General features: G+C 36.6%; 1 protein-coding gene across 1 annotated transcript; it reads left to right on the plus strand.

Moving 5' to 3' along the window:
* Positions 1-6: 6 nt before the first annotated feature.
* Positions 7-10,222, plus strand: LOC138318866 (26S proteasome regulatory subunit 4). The gene is made up of 11 exons (XM_069261630.1): positions 7-44; positions 1,566-1,619; positions 1,936-2,032; positions 2,489-2,613; positions 2,923-3,108; positions 6,806-6,934; positions 7,346-7,531; positions 8,019-8,119; positions 9,052-9,148; positions 9,337-9,546; positions 9,870-10,222. Exons 1-11 carry the CDS (start codon positions 42-44, stop codon positions 10,002-10,004), a joined length of 1,323 nt encoding a protein of 440 aa, XP_069117731.1. The 5' UTR covers positions 7-41; the 3' UTR covers positions 10,005-10,222.
* The last annotated feature ends 238 nt before the right edge of the window (positions 10,223-10,460 follow it).

Here is a 10,460-nt window from a genome sequence, read left to right on the forward strand (position 1 = left end):
TTTACGTTTGCGCATGCTTATTATTCCGTTCCGGTTACAAAATGGTAAGAGAGTGTTTTTGTCGTGCAGGAGAGAATATTTAGTAAATTTGAGACATTTCATGTCAATAATGAAAACTGTTATCGCATTTAATTGAATTGATAACTACGTTATTTTTTGAATTGAAGTTTGAATACGTTTTTCTTTTTCGTTCGAAAGTACAGCAATATTTTGATACATGACTTGCTATTTTTGAACGACCCCCCCCCCCCCCCTTGCCTTGGACTGTATCACGGCTTATAGCACTCAGACTCTCTGTATAATCATTTTTAGGGGATCAGGCTAGTTATGATTGTTATATTTCATTTAAATAGGAAGCACATTATATATTATTTATTGGACCTCTTTATGTTTCTTTTTGTTGTCGTACGATAAAAATCATTTTATGAACAATGCTGTTGCAAGCAATGTTACAGTTATAAATTAAAATAAGTAGTTTAAATTAGACATTTGATTTATGAGTGATAATATTACAAATAAAGTGTTAAATTTTCAGAATTAATTTATATTTGTATCTAGCCAATATATATACTAATGGCTAACATATCACATGAAACCTAATAAAGTTTTTGTGGGACTAATGTCTCTATTGATGATGGAATTATGTTAAAAGATGATATCGCGTTCGCCTGGAATATCATCTTTTGACGCCATTCCAATGAAAAGATTATAAAAAGTTTTGTTCCATCACGGTTATTGTATCAGGTATATCATATGGTAACTGAGTCCTCATATGAGTCCTGTGACAGGGCGAAAGTAGTGTGCTGCCAGCAGGGCTCAAACCCGCGACTCCAGAATAATTGTTCAGACGCTCTTCCGAATGAGCTAAAGGGAAATATCCCCTAGCGCGAAGCTAGAAGGCGACCATATTACTATATATTTACAATTAAAACCTGCTACACTCCCTCCTTTCAAGTGTGTTTGCCTCCGAACACAGACCAACCCAGGTTCTGTCTCCAACGAAGCCTTTTAATCTCGTATTGCTTTTACTTGGAGTGGTCTACGGCACCAAATATAACAGGGCGAGAGTAGTGTGCCGCCTGCAGGGCTCGAACCCGCAACTCCATAATTATTGGTCAGACGCTCTACTGACTGAGCTAAAGGGATATTCCCTCTAGCGCAAAGCTTGAAGGCGACTGTATCACTATGTACAATTATAACCTGCTACAGTCCTAGTAGTGTATGTTTCATCTGTTCTTTATTTGGTGAAAACTTTCTCTTTAAAACATGTGCAAGGCACATCTTTTTCCTTCTGTTTTAGTACCTCTATATATAGCTATATATACCTTCTTAGAGCTCTTTAGCTATACAGATATATATACCGTGGGTATCCACTATTTGTAACCAATTTTCTTATGGTGATAAGCTATAGCTACTTATAATGTATTGACATTCAAAATTTGAGAATTGTAAGAAGTACAAATCTAGCGACAATGAGTAATATTTCTAGAATTCTATTGTTTAGGTTCTGTTCAAAAACATGCAGACAGCTGAAACAAAGTTTTACAAGTTGATTATCTTTCCAGGGCCAGCAACAGTCCGGTGGGGCTGGAGGCCAAGGGGAAAAGAAAGATGACAAGGTTTGTATTCATATAACATATTTGAGCTTTTTAGATTGCATTGTGTTATAAAGATTCAAGAATATCCCAATTGTTGTTGTCATGAATAGCAATTTTTCCAAATGGGAAGTTTTCATTATTTAACAGCAAATTTAAACAATATATGTATTAATAAAGTTATTGTGTATTGAGATTAGATATGTTAAAAATATAACAATAAAATTTCAAAATACAGTTCATCAGTTGATCATTAATTTTCTATAGTGATAACAGTACTATCAAAAATGTTATGTAAATGTGTTATAGTGTTAATTAACATGATTTGTTTTATTTGAAGGAGAAAAAGAAAAAGTATGAGCCCCCAGTGCCAACTCGTGTTGGCAAGAAGAAGAAAAAGATGAAGGGCCCTGATACAGCCAGCAAGCTCCCAAAAAGTAAGCCAACATTTATCTTTCTGTTCAGTTCAAAAGAAAATCTTTGCTGCACATTCATATATATCCACCAAGAAGTTTAAGACTGGTCTAAAAATAAGTGAGGGTGGGCGATGGTCAAGTGGTTAAGATGTCCCGATATATTACCACAAGCCCTCCACCTCTTGGTTGTGAGTTTGAATCACATGTGGAACAATTGCCAGGTACTGACCACTGGTCAATGTTTTTTTTTCTCTGGATTCTCCAGCTTATCTCCACCACTTAAACCTGGCATTCCCTTAAATGACCTTGGCTGTTAATAGGAATTAAACTACCAGTAATCAAATTAAAAAGTGAGCTTTACTGTTCAGTTACATTCATTAATTCTGTGAATTACACTTGCTGATATGAAAAACATGATAATATTAAACTACATATATATATTTTTTTGACCAAACTAATCTTTGTGTGCTTGGACAGTTACGCCTCATACAAGATGTCGACTAAAGCTGTTAAAGATGGAGAGAATCAAAGACTATTTATTATTAGAGGAAGAATTTATCAAGAACCAAGAGAGACTGAAGCCACAAGAAGAGAAGCATGAGGTAAAGTTTGTTTTGGACTTCATCTTTGACATTGAAGTAATTCAAGTGTTTTTGCTGCATTTGATTTCTCTTATAAAACAAACATTTCCTATTGGTCTGGAATAAACATGTCACAAAGTCAGTCTATAGCTACTAGTACTAAAAACTGAATTTTAACCATAATAATGCAGTAATTTTTGTTAGAATTCTTATGGTTTATGTTTAGGGATGCACGCTCATTGTTGGTACTGCCGATGTAGAATTTATAGAAACTTTGCTTCAATGTTGATATCACTTTGTTATATAAGAAGAACTTGTTGTTGTTATCAGGAAGAGAGGACCAAGGTAGATGAGCTTCGTGGGTCCCCAATGTCTGTTGGTAACCTAGAAGAAATCATTGATGACAACCATGCCATCGTGTCAACATCTGTAGGCAGTGAACACTATGTCAGTATACTGTCATTTGTAGACAAGGACCAGCTGGAGCCTGGCTGTTCAGTCCTCCTTAATCATAAGGTCAGTATACCTTTCAATAGCATATTGTAATCCAAGTTATTTTGACATGTGATTTATATAATTATTTTCACATATTTTGTGGCTGACTTGAATTCTCAAGTAAAATAGAGGGTTTACCTGTAAATAGCAATAGTAAATAACAGTTAAAATCTAGTTTGACCATGAAAATGTGAAATTTAATTGAGCATAAAATGTTGGTTTTATAAAATTTGTATCATACATGATTTAAAATGTCCATAGATACTCTGCTAATTCAATCCATTTTTAGGTCATCTGACCTCCGTCGTTGTGCGCCGTGCGTAAACTTTTCATTCAAACAACTTCTTCAATAACCGGAAGGCCCAGGGTACTCATATTTGGCCTGTAGGTTGCTGGGATGGAGGGCTACCAAGTTTGTTCAAATGAATGACCTTGACCTTCATTCAAGGTCACAGGGGTCAAAAAGGCGAAAATCTTTAAACGACTTCTTCTCAAGAACCAGAAGGCCCAGGGTACTGATATTTGGCCTGTAGGATGCTGGGATGAAGGGCTACCAAGTTTGTTCAAATAAATGACCTTGACCTTCATTCAAGGTCACAGGGGTCAAATAGGCTAAAATCCTTTAAACACCTTCTTGTGAATAACTAAGAGGCCTAGAGACCTGATATTAGGCCTCTGGCATGCTGAGATGAAAGGCTACCAAGTTTGTTCAAATAAAAGACCTTGACCTTCATTCAAGGTCACGTTGGTCAAATAGGCTAAAATCTTTAAACAACTTCTTCTCAAAAACCAGAAGGCCCAGGGTACTGATATTTAACCTGTAGGATGCTGGGATGAAGGGCTACCAAGTTTGTTCAAATAAATGACCTTAACCTTCATTCAAGGTCACAGGGGTCAAATAGGCTAAATCCTTTAAACAACTTTTGAATAACTAAAAGGCTTAGAGACCTGATATTAGGCCTCTGACATGCTGGGATGAAGGGCTACCAAGTTTGTTCAAATAAATGACCTTGACCTTCATTCAAGGTCACGAGGGTCAAATAGGCTAAAATCTTTAAACGACTTCTTCTCAAGAACCAGAAGGCCCAGGGTGCTGATATTGGGCCCGTAGGATGCTGGGATGAAGGGCTACCAAGTTTGTTTAAATGAATGATCTTGACCTTTATTCAAGGTCACAGGGGTCAAAAAAGCTAAAAAATATAAACGACTTCTTCTCAAGAACCAGAAGGCCCAGGGTACTGATATTGGGTATGTAGCATACTGGGATGAAGGGCTATTAAGTTTGTTCAAATGAATGACCCTGACTTACATTCAAGGTCACAGAGGTCAAAAAGGCTAAAATCTTTAAACAACTTCTTCTCAAGAACCAGAAGGCCCAGGGTACTGATATTTGACCTGTAGGATGCTGGGATGAAGGGCTACCAAGTTTGTTCAAATAAATGACCTTGACCTTCATTCAAGGTCACAGGTGTCAAATAGGCTAAAATCCTTTAAACAACTTCTTATGAATAACTAAGAGGCCTAGAGACCTGATAGTAGGCCTCAAGCATGCTGGGGTAAAGGACTACCAAGTTTGTTCAAATAAATGACCTAGACCTTCATTCAAGGTCACGATGGTCAAATAGGTTAAAATCTTTAAACAACTTCTTCTCAAAAACCAGAAGGCCCAGGGTACTGATATTTGGCCTGTAGGATGCTGGGATGAAGGGCTACCAAGTTTGTTCAAATAAATGACCTTTACCTTCATTCAAGGTCACAGGGGTCAAACAAGCTAAAATCCTTTAAACAACTTTTGAATAACTTAGAGGCTTAGAGACCTGATATTAGGCCTCTGACATGCTGGGATGAAGGGCTACCAAGTTTGTTCAAATGAATGATCTTGACCTTCATTCAAGGTCACAGGGGTCAAAAAAGCTAAAAATTTTAAACGACTTCTTCTCAAGAACCAGAAGGCCCAGGGTACTGATATTGGGTATGTAGCATACTGGGATGAAGGGCTATTAAGTTTGTTCAAATGAATGACCTTGACCTTCATTCAAGGTCACAGAGGTCAAAAAGGCTAAAATCTTTAAACAACTTCTTCTCAAGAACCAGAAGGCCCAGGGTACTGATATTTGACCTGTAGGATGCTGGGATGAAGGGCTACCAAGTTTGTTCAAATAAATGACATTGACCTTCATTCAAGGTCACAGGTGTCAAATAGGCTAAAATCCTTTAAACAACTTCTTATGAATAACTAAGAGGCCTAGAGACCTGATATTAGGCCTCTAGCATGCTGGGATGAAGGCTACCAATTGCAAGTTTGTTCAAATAAATGACCTAGACTTTTATTCAAGGTCACGAGGGTCAAATAGGCTAAAATCTTTAAACGACTTCTTCTCAAGAACCAGAAGGCCCAGGGTACTGATATTGGGCCCGTAGGATGCTGGGATGAAAGGCTACCAAGTTTGTTCAAATAAATGACCCTGACCTTCATTCAAGGTCACAGGGGTCAAATAGGCTATAACCATTTAAACAACATCTTGTGAATAATGAAGATGTTTAGAGACCTGATATTGGGCCTGTGGCATGCTGGGATGAAGGGCTACCAAGTTTGTTCCAATGAATGACCTTGATCTTCATTCAAGGTCACGGGGGTCAAATAGGCTAAAATCTTTAAATGACTCTAAAGAACCAGAATGCCCAGGGTACTGATATTGGGCCCTTTTCATGCTGGGATGAAGGGCTACCAAGTTTGTTCAAATGAATGACCTTAACCTTCATTCAAGGTCACAGGGGTCAAATAGGCTAAATTCTTTAAATGACTTCTTCTCAAGAACTAAATGGCCCAGGATACTCATATTGGGCCTACAGCATGCTGGGATGAAGGGCTACCAAGTTTGTTCGAATGAAGGACCTTGACCTTCATATAAGGTCACAGGGGTCAATTAGGCTAAAATCCTTTAAACAACTTCTTGTGAATAACTAAAGAGGCCTAGAGACCTGATATTGGGCCTTTGACATGCTTGGATGAAGGGCTATCAAATTTGTTCAAATGAATAGCCTTGATCTTCATTCAAGGTCATGGGGGTCAAAAAGGCTAAAATCTTTAAACAACTTCTTTTTCAAGACTGAGAAGGCACATGGTACTGATATTGGGCCTGTAGCATGCTGGGATGAAGGGCTACCAAGTTTGTTCAAATGAATGACCTTGACCTTCATTCAAGGTCACGGGGGTCAAATAGGCTAAAATCTTTAAATGACTTCTTCTAAAGAACTAGAAGGCCAAGGGTACTGATATTGGGCATGTAGCATGCTTGGATGAAGGGCTATCAAGTTTATTCAAATGAATGACCTTGATCTTCATTTAAGGTCACGGGCGGCAAATAGACTAAAATCTTTAAATGACTTCTTCTCAAGAACCAGAAGGCCCAGGGTACTGATATTGAGCATGTAGCATGCTGGGATGAAGGGCTACCAAGTTTGTTCAAATGAATTACCTTGACCTTCAATCAAGGTCACAGAGGTCAAATAGGCTAAAATCTTTAAACAACTATGTTGTATTGTACTAATAGTCAGATGACCGTTAAGGCCCATGGGCCTCTTGTATCCGGTATTGCAGCTGTTTGCTGGCTGTTGGTAGATAACTTTGCAAAGAAAATAATAAAAGTGGGTATGTTGAAAACAATCTAAGAAGTAATTTATTTGCTGTATCTGATGTTGACTTTACTCTGAACAGGTACACGCTGTCGTGGGTGTTTTGTCAGATGATGTTGACCCTATGGTCACAGTGATGAAGCTGGAAAAGGCTCCACAAGAAACCTACGCTGACATCGGTGGTCTAGACCAGCAAATTCAGGAAATCAAGGTTTGTATTCATATGTGTATTGGTTACTTGTAAGTGTTTAGCCCTAGAAGATGTGGCGCTTCAGATATTAAAATGTTTGCAGGAGTTCTAATAGTATTCACTTCAGTGCAAATACACAGAACAAGTAACTGTGGATGGTGCCATGATCTTGAGGATGACTGTGTACTGTTAAATCTGATTTGTAATTTTCATATTAACATGCATTTATTTACACACTCCAAACTTAATATATAGATAGTCATGGATTAGAATTGCTAGATATTTACATTGGGTTGATGGCCGAGTCAATTCTACTTTCAATTCTACTTTTGTGATACTGGTTTATTGTCACATGCTGACATGCACCAATATTCATAGTTTTTTTGAAAAATTGGTTGTCTTTTGATAATAAGCTTTATTATGAATTTGTAGGAGTCTGTGGAGCTACCCCTCACTCATCCAGAGTATTATGAGGAAATGGGAATCCGACCCCCTAAAGGTGTTATCTTGTATGGTCCCCCTGGTACCGGTAAAACGTTACTGGCTAAGGCCGTAGCTAATCAAACATCAGCTACCTTCCTAAGAGTGGTGGGCTCAGAACTTATACAAAAGTACTTGGTAAGTTTTCTTAATGTTTCACAGAAGACAAGCTTTTACTTTTCTTATCTTTCTTTAGTTATTGTTATTCCAACTTCATTTATTGCTTAAACTGTATTAGAAGACTACTCTTGAAGTGTTATTCTTCATTGTTAATGTTTGGGCTGATTTTATATACAGTATAATAAAAAGTCATTAATATAATTGTTTGCTATGCACAATTTAATTGAGATTTGAAATTTATCTTATCAATTTCCAGATTGATCTAAATGACTTCTTTCAGCATACTGATCATGAAATTAAATGTAAAATGTTGGTAGCAAGACAATAAAACTATGGCATTGTCGCAATAATACTAGATTAAAGAAGCAGAAATCATTAAAGAAAACCCATTATGTGTGGTCTTGATTTTCCCATGTGCCATCTATATACTTAATGTGTATTACTATGATTATTATAATGTTCATCTGAAGAATAAGTATAAAGTTTTGTTTATGTTTGGTTACAGGGTGATGGACCAAAACTTGTCAGAGAATTGTTCAGAGTGGCTGAGGAACATGCTCCATCTATTGTATTTATAGACGAAATTGATGCTGTAGGAACCAAAAGGTGGGTTATATACAACCTGGATGTTTGGCAATGTGAACTGTTTGTTTTGTTAAATTTAATATAATCTCATATGCAGACATTTGAACGGATGATGTTGAAACAATCTTACTAAAGTCATACAAAAATTTAGAGGTTAAGCAACATTCAACTAGACTTAAGAACTATGTCTGGTTGTTTTCTGTAAAATTGCTAATTAAATTATAAAGAGAATTAAAGGCCCACTACCTTTCCGGAGCAAAATATCTTAAAAACATTAATACATGCAGAAAATACATATCGATGGCCTAAGATGAGGTTTTAACACCAAACATATGTAAGATTCCCTGCGTAATGTTTGATAACAGTGGAGAGTTATTTCGCTGTTATGCCGTCTGGAGCAGTGATATTCAACTACCGCACGGTATTAAGGACGACGACAGGAAACATAAAACGACCCTCGTTATGAAATTTAACATTTTATTTATTTTAATTAAATTGTTCAGAAGGTGATGATAAGTTTAGTATTAACGGTAAGTTAATAACTTTTGTGACTCTACAAAATTATCAATCTTGTTTTACTTTCCCATTTAAAAATTAAAAGCCGTTTCGGAAAGGTAGTGGGCCTTTAACTGATGTTATACCAACATCTGGTCTTTGCTCAGAGTAACTTCCCTTCCCACTGTCAGCACTGGCTGTAATATTTCGGCATGTATACCAGTACACGATTGAAATATGTCCAGCTATTTAATTATTACATTACAAAAAAGTTGTACTCTTCTATATGTTGTCCTAATGTTTAGGCCAAATCAGAAAAAAACTTTGTAAGAAATAGGTCATTTTAAAACCATTTTCTTGCACTAGTTGCAAGTTACATTGGAATCAGTCAGCTGATACTTGAGATGAGTGAACATGTATGTATTGTAATAAATCATCTAAATGATTGACTTGTTTAGATATGATTCCAATTCTGGAGGTGAGAGGGAAATCCAGAGGACCATGTTGGAACTGTTGAATCAGCTTGATGGCTTTGACTCTCGGGGAGATGTTAAGGTAAGCAGTCACGTATAAGTCTTTACATGTGTTTTATGGTCAAGTGAAATTATGGTTACTGATTATTTCGTAGATTAGGGGAAAATAACTTGCAGTTTTCATAAGGGAAAAAATGTAAGAAGATGAAATGTAAGAACAACTTCATTGAAATAAAAGCTGATTGATATAAATTGCCTTTGGACCACTAGGTTGTAATGGCTACAAACAGAATCGAGACGCTGGATCCCGCCTTGATCCGACCTGGTCGTATTGACAGGAAGATTGAGTTCCCATTGCCAGATGAGAAGACAAAAAGGAGAATTTTCAACATCCATACCAGTAGAATGACCCTGGCCGAAAATGTCAACATTGATGACTATGTCATGGCAAAGGATGACCTATCGGGGGCAGACATCAAGGTGAGAAAACAAAAACTTTCTGCTTGATGAGTACTCTTCTTTATACCTCTTTAGATCCGGAGCAAAGTTAGGGGAGTATACTGAAATCAGCTTATCTGTCTGTCAGCAAAAATATTGTCCGGACAACTTTCCTTGAAGGACTTTCATGGTAACAAGGTCAATATACTTGGGTTTTCTAAAATGTCTAAATCATGAGTGTTTGAATAAATTTTGAAACAAATTGAAATCAAAATCTTAATGTAAACATTTAGTAATTTGTTTTGAAATTTGTTTATAAACCTTTGTTTAAGATTTACTATTATTTTTACCTTCCTATCCTACAGGCTATATGTACAGAAGCTGGTTTGCTGGCTCTCAGAGAGAGGAGAATGAAGGTGAGAAATGAAGACTTCTCGAAGGCCAAGGAGAATGTGTTGTACAGGAAGAACGAAGGCACACCGGAGGGGCTGTATCTCTAATGTCTCTTACCAGTAGTCGGTTCAGGAACAGCACAACAATGTCTGGACCTTTGGGTACATGTAGTGCTATGGTAATTAAAATCATCAGTTAAAAACTGTCCTGAAATGGTGGGATTCTTTGTGTGAAAATCATCAAACATGAAAGGAAGTATGTGTGAAAGTTAATTGTATGTTAAAACATGATAATGAATAAAAACTTTATTGTCAATGAAATTAAAGAGTTGTTGTTTTAATCAAGATTGATTAAATTAATGCTATATTGATTAATTAATGCTGTATTATTTATAAAGATAAAACAAGATAGTGGACACCCTAGTAGAATACCCCATATACAATGTACAACGAGTCTATACATATACATTACATGTACATATTTAATTTAACATTTACATACTGCAGTAACGTACCTAGTAACAACATACATATTTATTCCATGGATTCTAGCCAGTTGGTGAA

The sequence above is a fragment of the Argopecten irradians genome, chromosome 3 (assembly GCF_041381155.1).
Source record: "Argopecten irradians isolate NY chromosome 3, Ai_NY, whole genome shotgun sequence".
Taxonomy (NCBI): domain Eukaryota; kingdom Metazoa; phylum Mollusca; class Bivalvia; order Pectinida; family Pectinidae; genus Argopecten; species Argopecten irradians.